The sequence below is a fragment of the Neolamprologus brichardi genome, chromosome 17, assembly GCF_056152115.1.
Source record: "Neolamprologus brichardi isolate AB-2024 chromosome 17, ASM5615211v1, whole genome shotgun sequence".
In the NCBI taxonomy this organism is placed as follows: domain Eukaryota; kingdom Metazoa; phylum Chordata; class Actinopteri; order Cichliformes; family Cichlidae; genus Neolamprologus; species Neolamprologus brichardi.
The window spans coordinates 13797761-13825347 of NC_142120.1; the positions used below are offsets into that span (position 1 = coordinate 13797761).

Consider the following 27587-nt stretch of genomic DNA (forward strand, 5'->3'; position numbering starts at 1 on the left):
CTTTAACGTAACACAACTGACAGACATTTACTTTGTCCCCTCTGAAGACATGTTTTTAATGCAAGCGTTATAAATTTTATTTTTCCACATTTAAGCTGACACTACATCTAGTGTTAAGCAGTAAAATGTATTTCCTGTATCAGTTTTCTACATTTCTGGGTTTAGGGCTGGTTTTAGCAGATTATTCCACATTTAAATAAGTGGAATCGTTTACAAATAAATCAGTGGGAGGAAAAAAAAACTTCAGTTAACTTTAAGCCTTTTGTTAACTTAACTATGGTTTCATTAAATTCAACATGCTTTCGTAAATCTTCAAATATTCACAAGTTCTTGTAATGACTGGAATTTTTAAAAGTTTCCCCTTTTTATCCTTTGTCCTTAGCATGCATGTTTTTAAAAATTTATTAAAAGTGCCTTCTAATCAGTGCACTTTGCTTGTGTTTACTTTCCTTAATTGAGGTTCCTTACATTTACATTCCAAAATCTAAATTCGTGTTTTAAAGTCATAAAAGAAATAACCACCATATATGGTGTACAGCTGTATATATGTACAAATCTTCAACCTAAGAGACCAGCACTGTGACACATAAAACAAAGCCTGTATTACACATGCAGGACAGCAGCTGTATACAAATAATCTTGTGGAAGAATAAGCTTTCAGTTTCTCCTTTGAGCTGCTGCTAGGATGCATCCACATGTTGATCTAAGTATAACAAACGTCTACTTGAAGACATTTTTAATGTTGCATGGGGAAAATGGAGAAATTAACAGAACACAAAGATTCAGATGAACAATTAAGACTCACATTAGTAGCATTTTATACAAAAAAAGGTAATGTAATAAAAGATAACACATTTCAAACTGTTTACAACAATCATCATCTGAGGAATCAGTGTGACAAAGGTCATTACAAAAATGCTTATGTCACATAGCATTCTGTAATAACTTTTCCTCAAATATTTTATATTCCATATTTGTTTTTGGTGTTTATAGGGATGGCTCATTAGCTGTTTACATATTTGCAGGAACATATCAATTTAAGGAAGCAGGAAAGACCAGAAAACCAACACACAATACAGCCTTTGTGCATTAGCGTAGTAATAATATATCCTAATATAAATTATGTAAATGTTGTAGTGCAGGGGTGTGAACCTTGTGGCCACCCCTACTTACAGCCCGTACATAGATCTTGAAGTTACTTTTTTTGTTAGAGAGGATTTGCGGGAAAAAACTGCATTCACGTTTGCAGTTTTGTCTTGTTATACAATACTTGAAATTTAAAAAAACACAAAACACTCTCTTTTGGAAATATTTGTGGGTGTTTTCTTGTTTGTTTCTTTTAAAGTGGCCCTCCAATGAGATGACAGTGACAACGGTGGCCCACAGCTTAGGTTTGAGACCCCTGTTGTAGTGTGTTGCAATGTTAGAATATAAAGCATCTGCAGAAGGCTGTTGCTGTATAAATGAAACAAAAATTATTTCTGTTCATCTATAAACTTATGTTGAGAAAAAGAATACATCTACAATGTGATGAACCTTACCATTGCCTTATTTTATTGTACTGTGGGAGTTTTTGTTTTTTCATTTTAGTTTTTGTTTCATTCTATTTCTATTACAAGGATACTCAATTCTGCACTTTAATAAAGAAATGCCCTACAAATGACTGTTTTTGTGTGTTTTTGTTTTATTCACGAGTACCCATACAGAGTCTTGCCCTCTCTCCATTCTAGACTGGCACATACAAGGCTCTCTAAAGAGTAATTGCAGGTAACTAAGACAGCGATAACCATTAGTATGTCTTCCTCATAGGCAATTTAGGGAAATTTTATCATCTCAATCTGAATCATGGACCAACCAAACCCTAGTCAACACACTGGATGAACTTTAGCCCAGAAGCAGAAAGTGAAAGCAGTTGTTTGTGTGGAATGGCACGTTTAGGTCTGTCTTCGATCATAAGTAAGTAAACCTGTGTTTAACAAAGTTATCTAATTACATTTTAATCAACAATGCAGAGAGAGGTGATTTTCTTCTTTTTTGTTTTCACAGGTGGTTTTTCTGAGTTGACGGTAAGCGTGCTGTATCAGTCTAAGCAGTGGAAAAAAGGGGATAAAAAGGTTTTGACCACAATATGTTTATTTATTGTTATTCTAGATTAATGAAGGAGCAAAGGTCTATTGGCAGGAAACTGTAGGTCTGTATGACACATTTACATGCATACATTCATTTACATAGGATTGCCTTTTAGTCCTTTGACTAAAGGACCATTGATTTTCTATCTCATCTGACTGTGCCAACAGGAAGTAAGCAGCTACTTAAAAAGAACAATATGGCCTAAAATAACAACTAACCATTAAAAATAAATACACTACATACAAAGCCATAGCCTTTGTGCAGATTTGCTCAAAAACATATATTAATAAGTGGAGTGGAGTGTGTACGATAACATGATCTTTGCTTGTGTTTCACAGTCAACAGGAAGAATTATGAGTGGCAGCTGTCAGTTGGCCATCAGTGGCTGAAAATTGAAAACGACCATGTGATAGAGGCACACTACTGCCACCCAGAAGCCAAGGGAATCAGTATCAATACACGCCATGGGTCAGTGTGTTGTGATCATATCTGACAGTATCAGCAGCTTTACAAAACTGAAAGTGAGCATGTCATTGGTCAGAAAAGGACCTTTAAGTATTTATATGGAACTTTTTACTGGGGGGTGGAACAACCTTCAGAACAGTGTTATAGAGTTCAGTAAAGCCATGAAATCAACAGATCAGCTGATCTCAGTGCCAGCCCACATTACTGGAACATACCACTTCCTCGTCCATGCATCTAGTATGCAAGCTGCATTGGACCCGCCCACCTTAGCTCCTCCGTTTGAGGGTTTCCCCTTTGTTATATGATGTAGGGAAATGTGAAGGTGGGGAGGTCACAGAACATCATGTCAAATATAAACTACTCCCACCCATGTTGTTTAGAACATTAACAAGCTTCACACAGATGACTGGATTTTGTGTTGTCTTTCAACAGGAAGGTGTTCATTGATTTTGATTGGTTACAGACGAATGACCCAGGAATTGAGGTGCGGAGACTAAACTTTGTTCCTCAGGGGCAGACGGAGGACATAGGCTGGTACTTCAGAGATGGTCAAGTGTGGCGTGAGTATGGATCCCAGGTGAGAAAAAAAATATAAATAAACTCACATTGAGTTTTACAAGAAGGTTTGATCCCTTGAGTGTTCCATGTCATCCTCCTCTTCAGGGTTTAAGCATGTTGTCGCCATCAGTCAGCAGCAGAGAAGTTGAACGACAGTTCACCCTGAACCCTCGGGGAACCTTTGCATTTTCAGGCTACGTGATCGATTTCTCAAGTATGTGCCATTTACAGTGATGTGTTCTTGCTTGTACTTTTATACAGTTATATTTTTATTTATTTATTTGGTTCATTTTGTAGACATGACCGAATTCCACACCTTTACAGGCTCTTATAAGAGGGTGCGCAGGCGTCCAAAATTTGCATCCAACACTGGAGTGTAAGACTTTTTTTTTCCCTGCAGTCAGACTGCAAAGTCTGCAGCTAGCTGAGTAAAAATAAAGACTTTAATCCACCGAGATGTCAGTAAGGAAAGCAAAACCTCTGTATGATTGTGTATGATATTCATTTTTTCTCACTGCAGACTTGACTCCACTTCAGCCCTGCCCACAGCTGCCGCCTCCCGGACCTACAGGTGGGAATTAACAGGAGATTGCCCAAATTGGACAGAACACCAAGCACGTGTGAGTAGGTCGTCCAAACATTTCATGTTGTTTTAGCAGAAATGTGATGACTTGAAAGATAATTAGTAATTGCTTGGGTTCCCACAGACCTGGCGTGTCCACCATGTCCGGGGCCAATCATGGCCCTAGGTCAGATTTTATATGTATTTATAGCCCTCCACTGCAAACAGAATTAATAAAGTGTAATTCCTCTTTGCATCTTATGGGCGTGAGTTTTTTTATACACTCACGCAACAGAGAACAGCTCTTTTACTCAGTGTGATTGTTTTTAATGTACTCTTAATTTGATCTGTTATTGTATATTTTACACATGTTGGTATGGAATATTGTATTTGTTTTAAATGTTATATACCTATGTGGTATGTGACTTTTGTTGCCATGATGCCAGGTCTCTCTTGGAAATGAGATTTTTAATCTCAATGAGATTTTTTACCTGGATAAATAAAGGACTAATAATAATAATAAAAAAAAAAAATACACGCAAAAATTACATTTAAAATTAACCTGAGATGACGATCTTCAGCAGCTTCACTGGAGTTTCAGGTGTTCCAAACAGCTTGATCTTATTTTTTATTTCACCCTCCACATGTGAGAGAAAAGTAGAAAGGTGAGAAGGATTGTTGGCCCCTGGGTGATTTTCCATTAATAAATATGGAACTCTTGGGGAAAAAAGTTTGGACACCATTCTTTCTAATAGTGTGTAACTCCTTCAGTTATTGTGACTGTAAAGATTTTTATAATTACACTATTGTTCAACAGGCTAATAGACAGTGTTGGGGAGTAACGGAATACATGTACCGCCGTTACGTATTTAAAATACAAAATATGAGTAACTGTATTCCGTTACAGTTACCGTTTAAAAAGGTGGTATTTAGAATACAGTTACTTTGTTGAAATAAATGGATTACACCGCGGTACTTCCCTGTTTCATATTGTGGCGGGTCAGGCCTGTTTGGGTTTTGTTTGACAGCTACGTTCTGTTGTTCCAGGTGGCAGCGTTACGGTTGCCATGGTTACAGGGTGACGCTCTCTCTCTGCGTGTTTCCTGGGTGAGAGAGGCCTTTTTGTTGTTGTTGTGCTAAGCTAACAGGCAGAATGCTACCGGTATAGCTCTAAAGAATGTAGCATCATAGGCAGTGTAGTCCGTGCTGCAGGGAGAATGGACTGCCATACACGTTATGTGTCTGTGAGCGAGGGAGGGAGAAAAAGGAAAAGTACAGCTGTCATCGAGCAAAAACGGGAGCTGGAAGCATGTAAATATAATAATAACCACTGCAGCCAAGAAGAGTGCCAGACGAGCCCAGTTGTAAGTAAGCTATTAAGACTCGACTATACACCGTGTTCGTGTTTTCCTCCAAAAACAATAAGTTCCTTTGGAGCAGCCTTTCAACGCCTCTCTCTGTCTCTCGCTAGCAAAGTTGACCCAGACAACAAAGTAAAGCTATTTTTCGGCTACAAGCCCGACACAGAACCACCGTATTAGCGAGAGGTCCCTTTACTACGGTTCAGAGCCGCGGACCTTCAGTAACAGTAATAAATCACAGCAATAGTACATTCATGTAGTTGTAAACAGCATGATAATATATTAAGTAATCCAAAGTATTCAGAATACGTTACTGTCATTGAGTAACTTAACGGAATACGTTACAGAATACATTTTGGGGCATGTATTCTGTAATGGAATACATTTTAAAAGTAACCTTCCCAACACTGCTAATAGATGAAATCAGTAAACACTTTCCTGATATTTTTATAGTCTCAGTAGGTTCAAGTCCTACGTATTTCTCATAAATTATGGTCCTGTTTAGAGAAGAACAGATTTATCTTCGTTTGTCTAAAATTTTTTAACTTTTAATCCTTGCCCCACTGAATTTGCACTAAATGTACAAAGTGCATTTCTCTCTTTGTGTTTCTTTCTATATGTGGTGTGTGCAGATATGTTTATTTGACAGCAGTGGTATTGAGAGACAGTACCAGTTGAACCAACGGGGCACACTACACTTCAAGATGAACAGATCCTCATACACGCTGAGCTTCTCAGGTAATACACACACTTCAGAACTGTTAAACCAAACAATAAGGCTTTTGTTGAAGCAAATTATATGACCACTAGTATATCACAGGTATGTCTAAGTCGATAACAATACTGGGACAAGAAGGTCAGTTAGGTCTCCTTTATATTCAGCAGAACACCAGGAAAGAGATATTTAACTTAGTCACCACATATCTCTTATTTCTTGAGTTGTTAATGTGGATTAGCGTAAATGTTACATTGGGAGGTGAACGCTGCCCCCTTACACACCGATTACTGATTAATAATTTGACTAGTTATTCTTTCTTGATAAGACACCTGCGTAAAAGTTGAATTTCTGTGAAGGTGTATATGCTTTGAATGTTTATAGTCTAAATCTACAGTCCTGGCTAATACACCTTTTGTATTTTATAACAGTAACTCAGATAAACCTGAGCACGGGCACAACCAGAGCGGTGAGACTTAATCAGTGACTGAGGGGGATTTGTAGGTCAGGGGTCAACTTAATGTTGATCCTACCAGTTGTGTCACTGCCCACCTCAGGTTGACTCTCACGTCACAAGCTGCCTCCTCCCTTCCTGCCCTCTTCACCTCAACAGGCTGATCGACATTTATTTATTCCTCCGCTGAAGTCATTTTGTTTTCATTGCAAGTTTGAATTTTTAATCAAGCTACACTAACATGCAGAGATGCAGTAAATTAAGCCATGTACGAGTTTTCTACATGGCCGGGTTGAGCACTTGTGATAGTGGCTAATGTAGCCTATTCCATATTAAATAAGTGGAATCCTTTACAGATAAATCTTTGGAGAAAAGCTACTTACAAATCTTTTAACTTAAAATCAGTTATTTTTACCAGTTTACCATAAAATACAAGTAAATTCCATGCTTTAGTAAATCTTCAAATATTCACAGATTTGTGTAATTATTGGACTTTTTAGATGTTTTCACTTTTTTAACCCTAGTTAATTTTCTTATTTCGTGTCATCCTGATTGTCTACAAGCTGTGCCATGTAAATCTTTTTAAGAATTTATAAAAACTTCCTTTGGATTGTGCTTCTCCTTCATTTCTTACATTTACACTTAAAAATCCAGTCAAAGAAATAAGCACCACCCTCTGACAAGATTAGATTGTGCACTTTCCTTTATATATGTACAGATTTTCACCCTCAGAGACCAGCACCTTGACACATGAAACAAAGCCCACACTACACATATAGGACAACAGTCATATATAAATGATCTTGTAGAAGAATAAGCTTTCAGTTGTTCCTTTGGGGTTCTGCTAGGATATGTGAAACACACTCCAAAAACTACATCCATTTAGCAAGGAAATCATATGTGCCACATGTCGACTCAAGGTTGAAAAACATCCATTTGCAGACACATTTTTAGTCTGGTATGTGAAAAGCAGAGGAATTAACAGAACCCAGGGATTCAGTTAAATGAGTAACACTGCCATTTGTGGCATTTTTATACAAAACCAAAAGGGTTTTGTGATAAAAGACATTTTAAACAATCATCATCATTATTATGGGAAAAAAAACAAAACTGTATGACCAATGTACACCTAAAAACCCTAAAAATGTGTCATTCTTGAAAAATGTAAGCTTTAGAATGAGCACACATTAATATCTAATTCTTTAGAAAATTTCACAGACCTATGTTATAAGAGGTCAAAACAAAGTTTTAGTTAAGGAGAGAGATGTTCGAGCCAATCGATATGCACCCTTAACAACCGACAGTGATTATTGCACACAACTCAGCTAAGGCCTCTTAAACATTACCACAAAAAAAAAAAAAAAAAAAAAATGGCAAGGCCCTCTCAGAGCAATCCACTTTTAAATAAACTATTTATCTACACTTCATAATATGCCACCAGTACAGGTCTGCTGATAGCTGAAAAGTGCTACAATCAAAATATATTGTGATAATCTTTATTTCATAAACTGAACAACATAAATGGTAGCACAGAAGTCCCTTAAATATCTCATCAGTAAAAACATGTTAATATATTTTTTCATTGGTCACTAGAATCATGAGGAATCATAAGAAAAGATGTTAATTAAACTTCAGATCTTTTGTGGTCAAGGAGAGTAACATGCAACAAAGCAAGTGGTTAGAGAAGCAAGTGCCAGACAGCTGATAAAGATGGAAAACATTAATACTTGAGTAACAGATGAGTGCTGTCTAGATTTAAATATGTACCCACGTAAGGCACAATAGCTAAAGCAGTGCATATGCTCCTTTATGTAGTGCCTTTTTAAAAAGAACACTGCTTCAGTGGTTACTCCACACATCCGACACAGGTTAGTCATCCATACTGCAGTTACAGAAACTGGTCTTGTTACAAAAGAAGGTGCCTGGGCGGTCACAACTGTTTACTTTAATGTAGCAGCAGAGAAACAGACTACAGAGGAGCTACTTGGTTTTCTTAGCCTGAACTGCAACGGTGGGGCTGTCAATTCGACACCCTCTCTCAGACTTCCTCCACAGAGGAGCCTCTTGGATGCAGATCAGAGACTGCATGCTTCTCAGAGCCAAAATTCAAGCTACCGCCAGTCTACATTTAGATTACATTTTGTTGTTTGTGGCATCTGTTTCCGAGCCAGCTCTCTGATCATTTTACACTTGCAGCAATTCTAAAAAACAGTCTGGAAAAACAGTATAGTTCGCATGGATGTAATCAGCCCACTGACTAGCCATTATGTGTTGTAATCAGTCCCATAAATATGATCAGCATGCTCCACCTACTACCATCATAATTGGCAATAAGCAGAAAAGGCCTCACTTATGCAGGAGCTCTCTAGTGACTGTGTAAAGAAGTGCATTCCTTCTTTTCCTACCCAAGTAGTTTTTTAACTTAACATAATCATCACAAGGATGCCAAGAAGCAGCAAATTCAAGTAAAAAGTAAGTGAAAGTAAAAATCAAGCCCAGAAGAAATGAGAAGAAGAAGATTATACCCCCACTTTCCTGCCTGCCTCTTTATGCACTAATTTTCCTTTTGAGCAGCCCTGCTCTACTGAGCCCACTAGCAGTGAGGTGACTACCTACTATTAACAGTCATAGGAATAATAACAACCGATAACGGCAAATTAACGGGGTGATTACAATCCAAACAGGATTAAAGGTACAGAAGCCTGAAAATGACCAGATGAGAGACACAGTAACCACTTTTTAAAAATCTTTTTCCGCCAATTGTGTTGACTCAGACGTCACATGTTCAAGAAGAGAATTGCAGTCCATCCACTCGATCATTCATGTTATAAACACAAACCCTTCCTGAATAATCTGAGTTGGAATTCAAGTCAACCCATCAAGAATGTTAAGTACAAAAACAGTAGGAAACCCCCAGCATAGAAGAAGAAACTTCACCTCGATAGTCTGTCCTTCTAGTCAAGTAAAAATGGAATTCAGGTTAGTTTGCCAACAGAGAGAGTCAGAAATTAAGCCAGGTCAGATTAAAAATGCCAACAGTAAGACCCTTGAAAGGACTTTAAATCTTCACATTCAGTCGGCCTGTTCTGTGAGAATTCAAGACTCTTCTGTCCACAGTCATTAAAAGAATATACTTAACCTGGAGTCTCTCTTTAATTCTTGTTTAGCCAAATAAGTCTTTCAGATCATTGTTGACAGATGCACTATGTTTTATCCCACTTGGGTTCATGCTAGGGGCAGCAGCAGGTTGAGCAAAGTTCTGAGGGCTGAAAAAAGGGTTTGCTTGCATCCCAAACCCACCGGGCACCCCTCCCATACCAACTGACACACCCTGCATCTGAGTCTGAGGATTCTGGGGTGAATTAAACTGACCGAGCCAAGGGCTGCTGGTTCCAGGTGGAGCTTTGGGACCGATCTGGTTAAGAGTGACTTTGGGCTTGTTGGATGTAAAAAGATTGTCCAACGCTGACATGTCAGAAGGTTTATTTGTTTGTCCAGTTGTTCCTTGATTCTGTGTGAGGGATCCAAAGTTTGGGGTGCTGGTGGTGGTGGCCATTCCACCGTAGAGGCTGGGACCTGCAGGTCGCATGCCCATCCCCATACCTCCTGTCTGGAAGCCCATAGCTGGGTTAAAACCATTTGAGACCGAGGTTCCCATGGAGCCGACCATTGGACCAGAGGAGGGGAATGTAGACATGGTGGATCCTTGCACTGGGGCTGGTCGTGCTGTGTTTGCCATGGACAGGGATGTCATGTTGCTGAGAAGGCTGCTGGTCAGATCCTTAGTCTGTAACATAACAAGTAGCATGATTAGTGTTTGAGCACGAGTGTGTGTTTGTGTACGCAGATATTGTCAGGATTTACCTGTGAGTTGGAGCCAGCAGTGGCTGCTTTGATCGTCTGTGGCGCTAACGGCTGCTGGTTCCTCAGTTTGGCTGCCTGTTCCTGCTCTTTAGCCAATCGCTGCTTCTCTTCTAGCGTGAGAGACACCTAGGGGTGTGCAAAGGAAGAAAGGAAATAAGCAAACCAGGCTGCATGCTAAATGAACAAAGAAGAAAGCGGGTGGAAATTAATCAAAAAAATTAATCGCATACTCTGCTAGGCTGTGAGACTGGTGCTGCAGATCCATTTTCCTTCCCATTAACCCCTGTGCCACCAAAGATGTCATCAATCTGAAAGCAAAAAGAAGAGATTTTAAGAGAGGCTAACATTTACAATCACGTTGTCAGAGCTGATGACTGTCATGAAATCAAGCAATCACCTGGTTGCCAGAATTAGGTGGGCTCTTGCTCTCCTCTGCTTGGTTGAGTGGATTTGATATGTTTATGCTCCTGTTAAATGACATTTGTAAGTGCTTATTTAGTCATAACATTACCAACAGTCTGTTAATTGCTTTCTATTAAAGATTAGAGGTACTTTAAACATTCTAGGACATTTGTAGTTAAAAAAAATTTTTTTAAAAGATCACAATTAATATTCATAGTCATTTAATCAAAGATAATTAGGTGTTTTACTGTACGTGGTGAACTAAATTAAGAAAGACACCTCTGCTGCTCCTGCATGATGTGTAGCTGCTCCAGCTTGGTCTTGTGCTCTGTCTCCATGCGGCTCAGCATGTCACGGATAACCATCATGAAAGAGTTAAACTGGAAGAAAGCATATCAATTACCATATAATGTGTTATATTAATATTTATATAACGTTTTCTGTTGTTTTTAGAAAGTTACAGTTAAATAACATAAATATTATATCAGTTTGACTGTGCAGTACTTGATTGAGATTGAGGTTGTTGTCTATACTGAGGGAAACGAGGTGGGGCAAACTCTTGGTAGCAAGATGCTCTTTGGGGATGCCCAGCTTCTTGTGGTTGAATGTACACTTATAGATCCCTAAAGTAAAGAGGAAGCAAGTCAAATAAAGAATTCTTAAGAAAAACAAAATGTGAAATGATATGGTAATATGTGTAACTTCCTCTGAGGAGGGGAGACGCTACGGTTTGTTTACCTAAGATGCCCATGAGTACTGCTGGTTCTCTAGAGGGGATCTGTTGCAGGAAGGGCAGGATCTCATCAATGACAAACCACTTGTCTAGATATTCTAAAATCTTCCCCAGGCACACGAGAGAGTTCACTCGCACCTACACATCAAGACAAGAAGACACACGGTGACACAGCAAATTACAGAATTAAACAGGAAACACATTTATGCATTTCAGTCAGTAGCTAACAACACTGAAAAAAAGAATGTGGCATTTTTAGAAAAGACAAGGCAAATTAAAGACTTAAAAAATATATATATCATTTTATTAAGGCAAACAGCTCGAGAGCAGAATGACCGATGTAGACTCACAGCAAGTGAGGATGTCTGTAGGCAGGCTGATTTGATGCGAGGGATGAGAGAGTTCTTCATAGATGGGTAATCAATCAGGTTTGCAAAGGTTGGGATGATGTTGAGGCACAGCTCCTGCTCAGCGAGAGAATGTTATTAAATGTGACATTTTGTTAATGAGTTGAAATTCATTCTTACTGTGCTTGCAACACTAAAAGGAGAACTAAGAGTACAGGCAAAAATGAATGCCTCAAACTGACAAAGCACAATTCTAAAAATAAACACCAATGAAGTAAAAATTAGCAACTACTCTTATAAGCTGTGTCCCAATTCCTAGGCCGCATCCTTCGAAGGACCCGACCTATGCGATCTACGCGGGCCGAGTCCTTCGAAGACCGAGAACGCTGGAAGTGCGAGGCTGTGAAATGGGACGGTCTAGCCTTCAGATTTGCGTCACCAGCTGTCTCGGTAGAGTTTAATAAACTCAGCCGTCAGCTCCCTGCTTCCTAAAATATAACAGGACACTGGAGTAAATTCTCTACCATCTCACACTTCTGTGAGGTCTTAGGAGGTTCATCAGTTTTCTGTCTGACATTTATTAGGCTGTGTGAAAACTATAACTTTAATCTCAGCCAAACCGATTTACTCAGGAACAAATAAAACACTGAAAAAAGCCAAACAATAACATTTTTAAATTATCTAACACCTACATTCACCCCTGAAAATACGTTGAAAGTTTATTTTGTGACCCAGAAAGAGTAAAATTAAAGCAAAGTAGCTGCCGCCATTGTTGGAAATAGGTTGGGCCACGAAGGATACACCAACCCATCCTTCAAATCCGGTGAAATGAAAGACGCATTTGTTGGTCGCATTGGGAGCAGCCTTCGAATTGGGACAGCCATTGTTACCAAGCTGTGACGTAATCAGCCTTCAAATTCGGCCTCTGAAGGATGCGGTCTAGGAATAGGGACACAGCTATAGTGTTTCTAATTTAGACAAAGGTTATCTTAAGCAAAAATAAGAACCAGACATACCAAGAATATCTTAGAATGTTTATAAAACTGCATCTATGTTTTTTCACAAATTATGTGCACAGTAGCTCCTTGAATCATAATCTATTTCACCATTCCCATTTCCCTTCTGTACCTGGATCTGTACTGAAGGGGCTTCCAGAGCTCTGTAGACCATGGGCAGCACACTATTCTTTATATCATCTGGTGGCGTTTTAGTCAGCAGCAGGTCCATCTTTTGCAGGAATATCAGCAGAATCTGCACAACACAGAGACTCAGTTAAGAAAACAAGAGTGAGAAAATACTAGCCTATGTTCAACAGGTGAGTACAGTGGAAGATGGAAGTAAGAGACTCATTCCAGTGGTTTTAGTACAGCTTTTAGTATCACTAACAACATAACACATACACTAAGCCGATGTGACGAGAGAATATTCACAGCAGAAAAACCACTCACCATATTGCTAGCCTGAAGAGGCATGGGAAGAAACATACAGAGAAGTCTTGATAATGCGACAGAACAAGACATAAAGCACCATGCGTTTTAGGCAGGCTAAATACAACTGTTCAATCACGTATCAAATATTAATTACACACGTGTCTCAAAGTGGGGAAAAAAATATCATGCAAACAGTTTTTAAAACAGATATACCTCCATACCTGAGGATCCATCCTAAGACGATGTGTATATTACAAAAGTGACATTTCTTAAAGCACCAGTTGTTGCAAATGTGCACAAGTTTAAATTAGTGTATGTGTCAGGTTACATTTTTGTATACCTGAATAGGCTCTTGCTGCTTGAAAACAGGCGTGAGGTCAGGCAGGATGAGGCGAACATATTCGTCCTTGGTGCACTCTTCAGCAATCAGCAGCACGTTGGGAAGCACAAAGGGAACCATGTCCGGATTGACGAACTCAGAGGTCAAAGCTGGCAAGATGCGATATACAACCACTCTCTAAAGAGAAGACGCAACAGAATAGGTAAAAGATGAAATGACATGACTAATATGAGTCATAGGATCGAGTGTAACACAGTAATACTGCTAACTCAGGAGTAAACCAACGTGTTTATACAAATCCTGAAAATGAAGGTGAAATCTCCAGTATTCACACTGCAAACAAGTCTTGGGGGGGCTTGTTTGCAGCATTTACCTTTGGTAGCTTGGGTAGGACTTTGGGGAGTCCTTTGTAGAACTGGGACTTCTGTAGGTTGTCCCTCTGGAAGAGGGAATCAAAGTACTGCAGAGTGACTGCACCAACATCATCAAAAAATGGGATCTGAAAAACACACCAAAAAAATATTTTTCCTCAAAGGGAGGCCTATGGACGATGGAATGATATTCTTATGCAAGCAATGAATATGCAGACCTTAGTCATCTGGTCGGCATCAGGCCGGACATTAGGTGTGACACTGAGCAGCATTTTGACATGCTCCCGCACCTCCTCTGGGATCTTGCTCAGCACCGCTGGACTCATGCTGCTCAACTACAATTGAAAGACAAGAATAAACCCCATAACAGTAACATATACCCAAGTTATTTGTATTATAGCTGTAATGTATTCCATAATTTATCAATACATTAAGTCCACATTAGTTTAGAGGAGCTTTTCTTTGAGTTTAGACTGTTTCTGTCATGGTTCTCTTGTGCCTGAACTATGAGTTGGTAAATCACTCAGATCTCAACAGATGACAGTAGCTGAGCATAAAAACTAAACAAACCAGGCAAGCTGGAGTTTACATCTATACTGCCCATACTAATATTTGTGATTGAAGACTTTGAAGGAATAGCTGGAAACCAAATTAGTGTATTTGTTCCCTTTATTATGGTCCACTTTTATTCTCAAGGCAACATTGTTATCTTGGCACAGCTGCACATCATTTTTTGTTTACTTCAAACATCTGCTTTCTAATGACTGGTGACAATCAAATCCCGTTCCACAGGGAAATCAGCTCAAGTGGAGGGCATCAAGGAACAAAGGCAAAAATAAGAGGAGGATGGAGAAAGTCGGATGCACATGCCACACAAAAAAATAAAAATAAAAATAAAAATAATACAATGCCTACAACAAGCATTTTTGAAAATCAAAGCCAAAGACTAATAGTCTGTGCAAAGGTTTGGGTTTTTTTGAGCAGCAGTCATTAAAAAAAAAAAACATGTCTACAGTACAGCTTCACTTACCTGGTCCAGCTGCCTGCTGAAACTCTTAAAAATGTCATGCTTGTTGACTTGGAAAACAGGCTTCCCCTCATTGAAGACAGCATGCATGACCACGCCCAGAGAATACATGTCAGAGGCAGCGTCACAGCTAACTGACAGTATGTACTCAGGAGCCAGGTACTCTGGGTTGGGTAGGCAGAGTGGAGGAAGGTTGGGCTGCCACTCTTTACATGTGTACTTGGGCTACAGGAAAGTAGACGTCAAAAAGTTGCAAGATGTTATTCTGGTAGAGCTTCGTCACGGCAATAAGCCAAGCAGGCTGAAAACATACCTCAGCATCTGACGGGTTGTTAGAGGAGATGCTGAAGTCAAAACCCATGATCTTCCACGCACCACTCTTGTTGAGGATAATGTTCTCTGGACACAGATTGCCATGGACCATTTTCACCCCGCTGTGGAGAAAGGACAAACCCTCCGAGATCTGAAGAGAGAGAAAACTGAAGTTATTGGGAAATCTGAACAAGATAAATTAATTATTAATCATGGTTTGCCTCAAACAACCAAGATACACCAGTATTATCAGTTTAACTGGGTCAACATACATTTTAACACACTGTAAATGAGTTCCGGGTCATAAAGTTTAAACACAATTCTGCACTGCTGCAGTAAAAGTTGTGTAACAACCAACTGATGCTAAACACTGCAGGCATTTCTTTTAAGGTCTTTCAGCTTCAATCCCCTGCTTTATATAACAGATGAGAGATGCTCTGACGAAAAAAAAATAAAAATAGAAGAATTAGGACCAATGTGGGTGACAGAGACAATAACGGAGGTGGAGGTGAATGTAAAATGTTCCCTGGTACTACAGCCTGTCATAAAACATAATTCTAAAAGGTGACAGGCGAGGCTTGGCATCAAGCAGGTTCAACAGGCTTTGAGAAGAAAGAGCATAGAAAATGTTTTGGATCTCCAAGCATTAAGTCCTAAGAATAAAGTAGAAGAAAAAAGAGAAGAGGAAGTGTGCACTAAATAAACACCAGTATTTCTTGCTCTGTAACCTGTAAAGAAAGACTGAGAAGCTGATTATTGCAACTACATTAATAACCAGTACTGTTGTGTAAATAAATGCTTAATTAAAAGCTTTAAGAGTCTAGTTTGCTATGTGCTTTGCTTAGTCTCAAATTAATATAGTGACTAGGGATGGGTATGGCACCGGATACCGGCCATTATGTCAGATATCTGGATATCTGACACAAACGGTAGTAACCAGACTGAAAAGCAGCACACATTTTGGTGTTTTTTTCCTGAGATGTCATACACTTTGGATTCTAGCCAATCATTTTACCTTTCCAAGGACAGTAGGCGGGCCCAGGTATGTACGTTCTTTTAGAGCAGAGCTACAGATTAAAAATGCCCAAGGCGAAGCGGTCAAAAGTCTGGTTGCACTGCACAGCAAAAGATGCAAATTCAGCAGCCTGCAACAAGGGCTTTAAGGTGATACTGTGCAAAGGAGGTGACACCTCGAATCTGATGAAACACCTGGCGACGCATAGCGTTTTTTTAAAAGCCAAGAAATAACCATATTTGATAGCTTGCTGCAAGACCTCACACCGAGCACATCTACTGCGGGTGTGGTGCCTGTTATCGGACCCGGAGTTAGCAACATCACCCAAAAACCCGAAGAGTAGAGTCCTGGCCCCTAGCCCTGCCAGTGTAGCAGAAATGATGACGGATGATGATGGCAGCAGCAGCCGTTCAAAGAAGCAAAGAAAAACTGGAAAACAGCTAAACATGAGAGGTTTTTGGACAAAGTTTCTGTTCTCCATTCTTTAAGCACCGGTTCGAGCACCGGCACCATTTCAAAAGTACCGGTTTGGCACCGGTATCGGATGAAACCTAAACAATACCCATCCCTAATAGTGACAGTAAATTGATCCCCTTACTGTTCAAAACTCGTAAGCTACCCTTCATTTCTTTATATTTTAATGGGAAAATGGGAAGCAGATGTAGACATTTATTTATCTATTGTTCTGTACTCTGTTAAGATGACCTGCTTCAATAAAGTTTAGGTCTAGCCTCTGGGGAAGCTAATCTATGACTGATAGTGTTTATTGTGCATTTTTTCTATCCAGGTATGCTTTTTTTTTTTTTTCAAGTCATTGCCAACCAGATGCTTTCCAGAAGGTGTTACCTGGTGGATAAATATCTGATGGCAATGTTCTGGGTTTATATTTCCATCAGTTCTGATAAGATCCCCAACACCACCGCCTGAAATGCAGCCCAAAACCATGACAGAGCCTCTGCCGTGTTTTACATACATCTGTAAACACTCATTATTATACCTCTCTCCTGACCTCCTCCATACATATTAACAATGGCTTACAAACATTTAAAGTTTGAAATCTACACTTCACCAGATCAGTTGCTAACAATTTTCAGTTGTGTAATTTGGCATTCTTCAGCCTTTTCTCCATTTTTCTTCCTTAAGAATGATTTCTTGACAGCTTCACTAGGATGATCTGATATCGTCGTGTTGGTGTTGTTGCCAGATCATCATGAAAATGTTGTTCCAGGATCAACATCGCAAGTGACCAATCACATTGTTGTGACGTTATTCTTTTGCGCGCCAAGCCATTCGTGCATTTATGCAATTCCAGTGTTGCAAGGACAATATCAATTCTGCTTACCGTTTATTAAAGGGTTAGGGTTAGGGTCCGTTGATCGGCGGACAGAGGCGGTTTCTCGCAGCTTAAGTACAGTTTTTGGTTTTACGGCGGTTTTTCCCGAAGTCGCAAAAGTATGACGTCACAACATTCTGATTGGTCACTTGCAATGTTAATCCTGGAACAACATTTAGTATGATGATCTGGGAACAACACCAACACGACGATATCAGATCGTGCGCTTCACTTCCACTGACACCATTTCTGATGAGTCTTCAGTGAACAGCAGATGGATCAAGTGAAGGGACACATGAGTCTCTCAGGTCCTGTGTCAGGTCTTTCGGTTTATTTTTTTTTTCTTATTTCTTAAGGATATAGCTTTCAGATACTGACAATCTACTGTACATAGTTTTTTGTTAAGAATGCTACTTCTTTTGTCCTCCACTTTGTCCTACTGGAATGAACTGAAAATAAATGTAAAAGCAGCTCTGACTGACCTTTTTTTTTTTTTTTAATTATTCATCAAGAAACACGCAGCCATACAAAAAGAAATCTATTCTGCCTACATGCTCACCTGTAGCAAGCCATACTTGGTCTCCACATCATAGAGCTTGTACTCCTTGATGTCGCTGGGCACAGGGCTGGGCAGGTTGTCCCATTGGCCAAGCACGTTGGACAGGCTGGCAAACACCGGCTCTGTACAGAATGCCAAGCAGTCTCTGAGGGCCAAATAAATAAATGTCATCAGTTCAATTCAAAGCAATAACAGACAGAAAATAAACAAGACAGAAAGAGTAAAAACAGACAGAAGAGAATTATGAATTTAGAGCTGTCATGGATGAAAAGAAAGAAAGCACAAGGCCTTAACCTTTACTTGCCATGATCCATTTTCATCTCAAATGTCAAGATATCCTCTGAGCAGTGACTCATTCAGTTTCATCCATGACATACATGTGTGAATTTGTGTGTGTGTGTTAATCACCGTGATTCTTCCAAGGGATGCTGAACAGTCAGGAGACGAGGGTGACGCAGTCTGGTTAGCTGCTGCACTCCTCTTTTCAGTGAATCGATGATTTGGTCCTTCTCAAATTTCTGATACTTGTCAATCATTTTCTTGTCAAAAACAAAAACTGCTACTTCCTGGAGGGTAAAAGACATACAACGACATGGTGACAGTGCGGTTTTCAGTCTCAAATTAATTCCTTTTCCCCTTTCAGCAAATGTTGAGTAAATCATTTATGAACTTGGATCAAATCTAAACTTGTGTCAAGAGGTGGTCTGGTCAGAGAGAGAGACACTGACTGACACACACACACACACACACACACACACACACCTACACACACACACACACACCTACACACACACACACACACACACACACCTGTTTGGTGGACTTCTTGGTGCCATTATAGATCCTCCAGCTCAAGCCGGGACCTCCACTTGCAATGTGTCGCCCGACCTCAAACTCCCGTGTCACAGGGTTACCCATAACAGCACTAGTGACATCGGCTGTCACCTTAGTGACAGTGCTTTTCAATTTGTTCAGCATGGACTCCATGTTCAGGCTTGACCTGGCAGCTGAGATAAAACATTGATGATGATCATTAAGGAATGATCAGAGGTTAAAGACATAAGCTACAGTCAGTCAGATGTGGAAATTCTTTGCAGTTTTTGCAACCAGGCACTATGTTACATGCACATTTACAGTATACTCCACTGTTATTCTTAATATAGCAATTCCCCAAATTGCAAGTTGGCCATGCAAACTATTTTTTTCAAACAAAGATGTGGAATATGGTGGTAATATTAGATTCAGTACATTCAGCATGTACTGTCTGTGCTGTACACAAACCAACAATAGTTTGGCAGGCTGTAGTACAGATGCATGCAACAACTTATTTTCAATGATATAAAAGACTTGGATATCAACAGGTCTATGGATTTCTGCAGATACTGAAGAAACACCTTTAATAAAAAAAAAAAGAAAAAGAAAAAGACAGTGGTTAAAGAAATTAAATAGGAAGGCTGTGTTTACACAAAAACCCCAATAATGAGATTCATTAAATCAGTTCATTTTGCAAAAAATTATCAGTAAACTGCAGCCACATATCAATAATTTAATTAAAATATGAAGCTGTTTCAAATGTGTTTCCTTTTCCTGTTTCAGAATAGGCCTTTATGGTGACCCTACTAAGAAGCCTCTAAAAACGCGAGTGTGCATTCCCAAACTCGTTCCCTGCCTTAACCCCGTTCTCCTGTTTAGCAAAATTTTCTACTATATTAAGTTGAAACTGGTGGAAAGCTTCGCAAAAAGGTTATTTGCTCATTTTGTCAGCTTCATGGGACTTGAAACAAATATTCTGTGTAGGTAGTTGGTGAAAGAGACATCTGTGTGCTTCTGGCAAAGCAAAAGCCTTCAACAATCCATTAGGCATGCACTAATGCACCTGCTTGAAAATTTGCACATCAAAGTCCCCACCAGCATCCTCCCTGTGCTGGCTGAGGATAATAAGCATAGTAACAATCCACGCTGTCCCCAGAAATATAAAATGACTCAGAGCAAACTGAGCCACACCACATTAATGCTCTCTTTCAAAATAGTCTAGAGTAAGAGCAAGTTAGGCAACAGAAACCAAGACAAAAGAGCATGACCGATGATTGTGAAGCAAGTTTTTTTTTGGTGGTTATGTTTGGGGTTTTTTTTTTAAATGCAAACACTTCCTTCGGTGTTCTTAATCTTTCTTGAGCAGCCTTCTAGACCTTTGATGTTTGAACCGAATAAGCTCCCAGCAAATCCATACATTGCCACGTAAGCTGCAGTTTTAATAATTAATTCTTTACAGAACCCTACATTTAAAGTGTTATGGATGGGTTTGAAATGTTCAAAATACAGTGATTCTTAATAAAACGTTTTGTAAATGCTTTCAAACTTAAATTCAATTTTGACTTTGCTGTGGTTTGCTGGAGGAGCAGCATCGGAGCTGCTGACACCAACAGACTGAATAAAACAATTAGGAAAACCAGGGTCTGTGACTGACTGCAAACTGGATGTTTTTGAAGCTGTGGTGGAGAGATGGTCACTGAACAAATTTTTATCCATCCACGGATAATCCAGACCAGCCTGTTCACTTCCTAGACAGGCAGCTGCCAGACAATATTATAATTTCCTCATCATTTCAACTACTGTAACAGAGGAATTTTCCTATTAAGGGATAAATAAAGTATTTCACATCTCATCATATGCAGCATCACATAGCATCACCTACTTTTGAAGCTGTTAGCGTTCTAGAATTTGTCCCTCAGTTTAAGAATAGAAACCTAAAACCCTGATGCTTCATTTGAAGATGTGGCAGTGCTCTGAAAAATGCTGCAAAACATCTAAAGCACTAAAGGCAATCAGATTTGAAGATTTCATAGAACAAACAGCATCATAGCCTATTTTAGCACGCCACTGCTTCTGTCTGGAAAGAGTGGAAAGGCCAAAAAACAATGGCAAAAATATCAGTGCGCATGAATAGAAACCCATGACCCTGTTTTTCTTTGCAACAAGCGTCCTGACTGTCTGCTGACGAGTAACTAAATTGAAACGCGTGATTTACTTGACTGTAATCTATATAAATACCAGTTGCTAACCTAATAAAGTCGTTAGCACCTTAGCAGCTGGTCCCCAGAGAGCCTGTTAGTATCATGGTGGAATTGTTTATGAAAACTGGACGTATCTAATAACAAGTAAGTAACCTCGGCAGGAACTAATAAGTTCTTCATATTCGACACGATCAAGCCACATGTTAGCATGGGTTTCAAAGTGTTATGGGTCACTCGGCGTGTCTGTCAGATCTGATTGTGAAATACCTTGATGTTAGCCAAGTTAACCATCTTGTTTAGCACACAGCCAATGCAAACGAGTACTGAAAGCACGGCTGGCAGTCAACAGATATCTTTCCAATTCTTCTATTAATCCTTTGCCTACCTATGTCGCAGACATCATCGTTGCAATATGTTGCCTTTTTCCCCACATGAACACGGCAGTCACCTGCCCAAGCTAACTAGCCAACAATGCGCAAGTAGACTGACGTTCCAGTCAAACAGCGATTATTTCTATATAAAACTTTCACTTCGAATGCCTCCAGCTACTTACCTTAATATCAAAAAAGGGTCTCCGCTTTACTTCCTATTGTAAGTGGGCTCTCAGCCGTACCGCTGTCAGTAATGGCTGTAAAACACAGCCCCCATGTCTTCCAGTAGCATACGAAATGAGTTAGCTTGGTACGCTAGTGAACGAAGAGCTCTACTTCCGGGTTTGTTAACGGAGTCAGGTGCGTCAACGTCATCAGGTACTCTGTTTTTTTTTAATGTTTTTTTAAATAACCACTTCGGGGTCGGTTTTATTTTAACTAAGTTAAAACTTAACTTTTATACACGATCATTATTTCACACTTTGTCATTTTATTCAAACAATATGTTTATAATAAATTATTAGAAAAATATAAACCTATGAATACGAATATGCATTTTAAGGATTATTATGTAGTTAGAGGATAATTTAGGCTTCAAACATGGTTTAAAACGACAGGAACCAATTTGTATTATGTATTTGAGAATAATAAATAATAAACCATCGATGTGTGGTGCAACCCTGTTACCAATATTCTAAAAAAAAAAAAAAAGTAGATTTCAAAAATGTTTTTTCATAAATTCTTGACCAATAAGTCAAAGATAGTCACCCTCATACTGAACACTCAAATATTTATTAAATTTCAGATAGGAATTAACTTAATGACAAAACATTTGCAGGAATAGCAGTGTTGAAAATCCTAATCGGAAACAGATGAAGTGTGTCAAAAAAAATCATAATTTATATTTATCCTCACTATTCCATTACAAAACATTGACTTCTAGTTTGCACTGTGGTACATACACTGCAACATCTAAAGTTTTAGAAAGGCTTTATTAAACATGTTAATCTGAAACAAAATAAAGTATGTTTCAGCATCATAAAGTGCATTTTTTTTTAGATGACTTCAGTGTTTCAGAAAATAAAATATGATAAAATGAGACACATTTTTTATTACAACCATGTCTTCATTACAGTGATGCTTATAATTTTTAAAAAAAAATTACATCAGTAGCATATCCAGTTAGAGTACCGCACTTTTTCCAATGAGGTCATAATGTCTATCTTTCAAGTTAAAAATCCTAAAAACCTCCAATTAGAATATTTAAATTATGGCACTAAATACAGTCATTAACCATAAAATTATACATGAGGATAGTTATCCTAATACCCTTCCTGCTTTCATTTAATAATAACATTTTTTTAGAATGTTCGCAGAAAAAGAAATTATTACAACAATTAGTATTTTTCTTTCAAGTACAGCTACCAAATCAAGGCCTCAAAATGGATAACATCTTTACATCTTTTTGTGATGTAGAGAAATTAATGCTTAATAAAAATGTACAGCCCCAGAAAAGCACACTATTCCCAAGGCCTGATGCACACTGAAAAAAAAGAGTTTAGTATTACACATCCAAATGGAGCACTTCAATCTGCAAGCACAAGCTGTTCACTTAATGTTGCCTCAAAACAACCATCTGATGGCTGAGAGAATTCATTTAGTACTGAAATTTAAGTATTCCCTTTACACCCTTTTAACACTTGATTTTATCCTGCAGTAAAGCTAAACTGTAGAATGTAAAATCTGTGCCAACAATCAATTTTTTGTTTAAATTATACTTCATTTACCATCATGACATAGATTATACAGTAAACAACAGTTTTCAAACTAGTGCAATACTTTTTACAGCAGTTGTTGACCAGATGTACTGAACTAAAATTTCATTGCCTTCAAGTTACAAGCAAATTTAAAAATAAAACTTCAGCTATCATTACCTCGTGATTCATTTGGATTTGGAAAGATTACAGCCATTGTAACATGCCATTTGAAAAGCATTTGTAGTATGTATCGATACTCTGCATACTACACATTAGAGGTGTAACCATATGCAAGTCAGTACTTCCTTGTTAGTTAGAATCATAAAATGCATTTAAGGTTAACCTTTTTTTTTTTAAATCCTGAAACTGCGTGAATTTGCCAAGTACACCCATGAAGTCAAACCAGTCCCAGCTACTTGTGTGTTTCAGAAAGTGCTAGAAAAGTGCTGCAGGAAGACCACAGGGTGATGCTTTTCAAACTCTTTGAGCAGCCTCCTCTTCTCCTTGGCAGACATCCTCTTGCTCGAGGAAATGTCATGAAGAAGTTGTTTGAGGCTCTCCAGGGTGGTAGCCTCACGCTGGTCCTCGTATTCCTGTGGAGTCACCTGCTGGCAGAAGGTGAACGCTGCAACAAAACATGAAGAGGATTTCATGGTTTTCATGGAGGATGCACAGTGCCCGGGAACAAGTGGGGTTTTTTGTTTTGTTTTGTTTTGTTTTTATTGTGGATCTGGAGCAACAGTGTTTCCAAATACAGTTAGGTACACAAAAAACTGAAGTACAGTGTATCTATACATAGTGAGCGGTTATCTCATCTGATGGTGTACTGTGTGATGGTTTGCCAGAGTGTAATTAACATTGAACTTACTAGCAAATGAGTCAGGATCTTTTCCCTGCTGCACAGTCCTCAGTGTTCTCCTCACAGCTTCAATAAGGGTTGTAGGTGTCTATCATTATTGCAAGATAAGACCAGAGAGTAAAAGGAAACACTGTAACAACTATCAGGTACTTGCAGAGACATTAAAAAGTAAACTTAAGGCTGGTTGAAATCCAGACAGAAACGCATGTTTGTCTAAGAAGACTATTTCAATGTAGTTCTGAGAGCACAGAATTTTACCTTGAAGAGCTCAGAGTGATTGTCCATGAGAAAGAACACCAGAGCTTCACTCTGTGATCGAGTCAATTCATGATTCTGAACAAGAGCTCTCTGAAATGTGCGGCACACCAAGGATCTGTTATCAGTCTGAAAGGACAAAAAATTATAAATTTCATTTATAATTTTACAAAATAGAGCTACGGTACTATCAGATTATTCAGTGAAACAGCTTCAAACATGTTCAGTTATTTTCTATATGGACTATTTGCCTTTTATTATTCTATAAGAGTGCAAAAAGATGGAACTGGCAGTGTGGTTTAGAGGATGCTGCTGACCTGTTTCTGCAGACGGCAAGCATCTGAGCGAGCTGCTATCACCATGAAGGCCAGAAGTCTTTGCAGTTCATCTCTCAGACTTGATTCCAGCAGCCGCAAACACAATTGAGATGCTTTGATGGCATCCTGTAGCTTCCCTTCATCTGGAAATTAAAAGACACAAGCAAAGTATTAACCTTCATGACTGGAAAAAAAAAACCTGTGGTACAGATCACAGCCCTGTCACTTAATGCTCCACACCATAAATCAGAAAGCCACTATAAACTTAAACTTAGCTCTTTTGGTTCTTACCCAGTAAATTCAGAACTGCAATATGTATGTCCAGGTAACGCCCTGAAATGAGTGGAGATTTTTCTTGTCCACTGTAGTATTTGGCAATGGTATCAAACAACAGCCTCTTCTTGCTTGTCATATGTTCTGCACTGGGATCCTCCAAAGATGCATTTCCACATTGCAGGCTTAGCTGTTCTCCTGCAACCACGATCAGCTGGTCGGGAAAGAGTTCCAAACAGTCTGCTGCTGCTGACAGCCACTCATCCAACCTGGAAAAAAAGTAGGAAAGAACATACTACAGGTGTAATGGAATACATGAACAAATAGGTCCCAAGCCAAAGTGCAAAAGCCTCAAGGGATGAATCAGAGGACTGACTGGGGTAGGGGAAGGGTGTCAGACAGCTCTCGTTCCAAGCATGTGTTAGAGATAACCAGATCCTGGTTGGCCAGAGGAACTTTGCAGGTTTGGGGATGAACTCTTTCAGGAGAGGTAAGAATGCAGTCCAACACTGGCAATTCTACTAACTGCAGCAGCTGCAACACGGTTTGCTGCTTCCAAACCTGATCTGACACTATGGAAAGAAGAAAGAACAAAATAAACAAAAGCAAAAACATTTAGGAAAAATATCTGTCCACTCAAAATGACCCCCCCCCCAACAATTACTATACCAGCACATTTCCTCATTACCAGTTTTGGAAAGAAAGGTAGAAGATGTGGTGGTTCTGTTGTGAGCTGCAGACAAGGATGGCTGCAGATTGATGGCCCTTAGCAATCTTTCCACCCTTCTGTCTGATGATCCAACAGCAAGAGGATTGGCAATTGTTCTTAATTCATTCAGCCTCCTGAAAGAACAGGAAACATTTGGATGATAACAAACACTTTGGTTCTGTGTATATGTTTCTTTTTTTCCTAAATAAAAATATAAATACTAAATGTTGTAATACTTAGTATGAGTGTTGATGTTTATAATGTCTTAGCTATGAAATGAGAACATTAAGATAAATGCAAAAAATGTACTAAAAAAAAAAATCATAATACACCTATTCTGCAAAGATGAGAGTTTCAGTGTTCAAATCAGCACTATCAGTTTTTCACATGCTTTAATACTGGGAAATAAATGTAAATTAAGCACCAATGTAACAGAACTGAGAGGAGTTTATGTAAAACTCACCTTGAGCTCCTCTTCCTTTTTATCTCCTGCTGTTCTGGGATGTTTTCTGCATCAATGTTTCCCTTCACATCAGAATTCGAAAATCCTTTGTATTCCAGAAAACGGTAAAGACTGCAGCTGCTGTCCTCAAAGGTCACCTCCTTGTCCCTACGAAACAGCTTTGTGCCTACTGGTTCAAATACCTTCGCCTCCATCAAAGCCTGACAGAGCCGAGCAGCTTTGAGACGAGAAACTTCACTTGTGCAAAATGCCACGTTCTGCATCAAGTAACTGAGAACTGCGTCCACAGCGTCTGAGCCTGTGAAACATTCAGCGTAAACACGTAAATGTCTCCTGCAGCTGCGTACTTCCACTTGAGTCTGTAGGGCTTGGATGATGTTGTGCCACAGCTGGGTGGCACCAAAGGGCCCAGCGAAGCCTGTTGGTAATTAAAGAAACAGAGGTTTGAAGAAAAAGTGACTCCAGTGAGTTTAAACTAGAACTTGCTTTATTGTAGCCAAAGGTAATTGTTGAATGTTAATGACTTGTTTAAAAGTTTGAAGGATAAGGGGAGTTTGTAATATTTCCTCCATCTAATTTGAAAGGGTCAGGGTTACAACTGTTGTTGTGATGTGGCGCTGTATAAATAAATTTTGAATTGAAATGAAATGAATTGAACTAGTAAGTAAAAGCTACACTGCACGTCATTTTCCCGGTGTTACGGTGTTTATGTACTACTAAGTACTTTACGAGACTATTTTAATTGTATACTTTATTTTATAAAACTACAGTTGAAAGTTAATTTACAACCCCCACTGATAACGATGTGTTTGTGGTGGCAACCGCGTTTATAATTATCACTAGTTCCATCTAGCATGTGTCTTAATTGCTATGCTATGTTTGCATAGCATAGCTGTAAATAAGAAACTCGTTAAAACGAAACTCATATCTTACCATGCTGTAGATTTTCACGAAAGCTTCGAGTTTGGCTGTTCAACCTTCTAAACCGAGGAGTCAAATCAAGCGCCATCACGAAACTCTATATGTGACGTAATCACGTTCTTCTTCGTCTAAAATGAACCGACTTAACCCCGCTGCTGCCCCCCAGAGGCTACAACAGCCACACGCGCAAAAGACCCCGAAAGGTTTTTGTTTTATTTGTTTTGTTTCGTTTTTAAATGATTTTTTTTATAACAATGCCTAAAGTCGAATAAAAATACAATTTTTGCCGTTTTTATATTTAAGATGTGCTGCCATTGGAAACATGACTCAATTTGTCACAAGTTAAGCATCTGGATCTTTTCTCAAGATGTCATATAACCACACAATGACCATACTGTAGTATTAATATAATAAAAACCTCCCACCTAAGACCCGTATATTTTTTAGGGGTCTTATGTTAAGGGAAATAATAGGAGCACATGCGTCCACACTATCACACAATACTGTAAAGGTTCTGAGGTTACATCCGTAAACAAAACAACCCACGTGAACACAGACGTTTTGGAAAAGCAGGGCGGGGTGTACCATTTTTCGACAGCTTGATAAAATGAAGACCATATTATTACATTACCCTTTTCTGAACTAAATGTCTGCATATTATTGTATCTGC

At 39.0% G+C, this 27587-nt stretch overlaps 3 protein-coding genes across 4 annotated transcripts; 1 reads left to right on the top strand and 2 right to left on the bottom strand.

The window, feature by feature from the left end:
- Positions 1–1925: 1925 nt before the first annotated feature.
- LOC148097877 (protein mono-ADP-ribosyltransferase PARP12-like) lies at positions 1926–5984 on the top strand. Its single transcript, XM_087831064.1, has 8 exons — positions 1926–1956; positions 2469–2598; positions 3028–3172; positions 3259–3367; positions 3451–3529; positions 3674–3773; positions 5709–5823; positions 5905–5984. The coding sequence occupies exons 1-8, from the start codon at positions 1926–1928 to the stop codon at positions 5982–5984; spliced, it is 789 nt and encodes a 262-aa protein (XP_087687190.1).
- A 2569-nt stretch (positions 5985–8553) lies between these two features.
- On the bottom strand, positions 8554–21684 carry scyl2 (SCY1 like pseudokinase 2). 2 transcript variants are annotated; one of them, XM_006780774.3, is made up of 19 exons: positions 21546–21684; positions 18789–18985; positions 18387–18544; positions 17979–18123; positions 15073–15222; positions 14763–14984; positions 13951–14067; positions 13735–13860; positions 13362–13538; positions 13040–13051; positions 12720–12842; positions 11595–11708; positions 11250–11382; positions 11016–11134; positions 10791–10891; positions 10507–10576; positions 10340–10417; positions 10110–10235; positions 8554–10032 (listed from the first exon to the last, which is right to left on the bottom strand). In XM_006780774.3, the coding sequence occupies exons 2-19, from the start codon at positions 18963–18965 to the stop codon at positions 9409–9411; spliced, it is 2772 nt and encodes a 923-aa protein (XP_006780837.1). In that variant the 5' UTR covers positions 18966–18985; positions 21546–21684; the 3' UTR covers positions 8554–9408. The 2 variants fall into 2 exon arrangements, with proteins under 2 accessions (XP_006780837.1, XP_006780838.1); XM_006780775.3 differs by lacking the exon at positions 13040–13051.
- A 570-nt stretch (positions 21685–22254) lies between these two features.
- On the bottom strand, positions 22255–27010 carry depdc4 (DEP domain containing 4). The gene is made up of 9 exons (XM_006780776.2): positions 26930–27010; positions 25997–26414; positions 25513–25667; positions 25201–25396; positions 24843–25093; positions 24552–24694; positions 24238–24363; positions 23989–24067; positions 22255–23745 (listed from the first exon to the last, which is right to left on the bottom strand). The coding sequence occupies exons 1-9, from the start codon at positions 27003–27005 to the stop codon at positions 23546–23548; spliced, it is 1644 nt and encodes a 547-aa protein (XP_006780839.1). The 5' UTR covers positions 27006–27010; the 3' UTR covers positions 22255–23545.
- Positions 27011–27587: the final 577 nt, after the last annotated feature.

Coding starts and splice junctions, on each gene's coding strand:
- LOC148097877 (XM_087831064.1), top strand. CDS start 1,926: ATGGCACGTTTAGGTCTGTCTTCGATCATAA. Junction 3,173..3,258: donor GGCGTGAGTATGGATCCCAG/GTGAGAAAAAAA, acceptor CCTCCTCTTCAG/GGTTTAAGCATGTTGTCGCC. Junction 3,530..3,673: donor TTTGCATCCAACACTGGAGT/GTAAGACTTTTT, acceptor TTCTCACTGCAG/ACTTGACTCCACTTCAGCCC.
- depdc4 (XM_006780776.2), bottom strand. CDS start 27,005: ATGGCGCTTGATTTGACTCCTCGGTTTAGAAGGTTGAACAGCCAAACT. Junction 25,094..25,200: donor GACACCCTTCCCCTACCCCA/GTCAGTCCTCTG, acceptor CTTTTTTTCCAG/GTTGGATGAGTGGCTGTCAG. Junction 24,364..24,551: donor CTTGCCGTCTGCAGAAACAG/GTCAGCAGCATC, acceptor TTGTCCTTTCAG/ACTGATAACAGATCCTTGGT.
- scyl2 (XM_006780774.3), bottom strand. CDS start 18,965: ATGGAGTCCATGCTGAACAAATTGAAAAGCACTGTCACTAAGGTGACA. Junction 14,985..15,072: donor ACAACCCGTCAGATGCTGAG/GTATGTTTTCAG, acceptor ACTTTCCTGTAG/CCCAAGTACACATGTAAAGA. Junction 10,418..10,506: donor CACCTAATTCTGGCAACCAG/GTGATTGCTTGA, acceptor TTTTGCTTTCAG/ATTGATGACATCTTTGGTGG.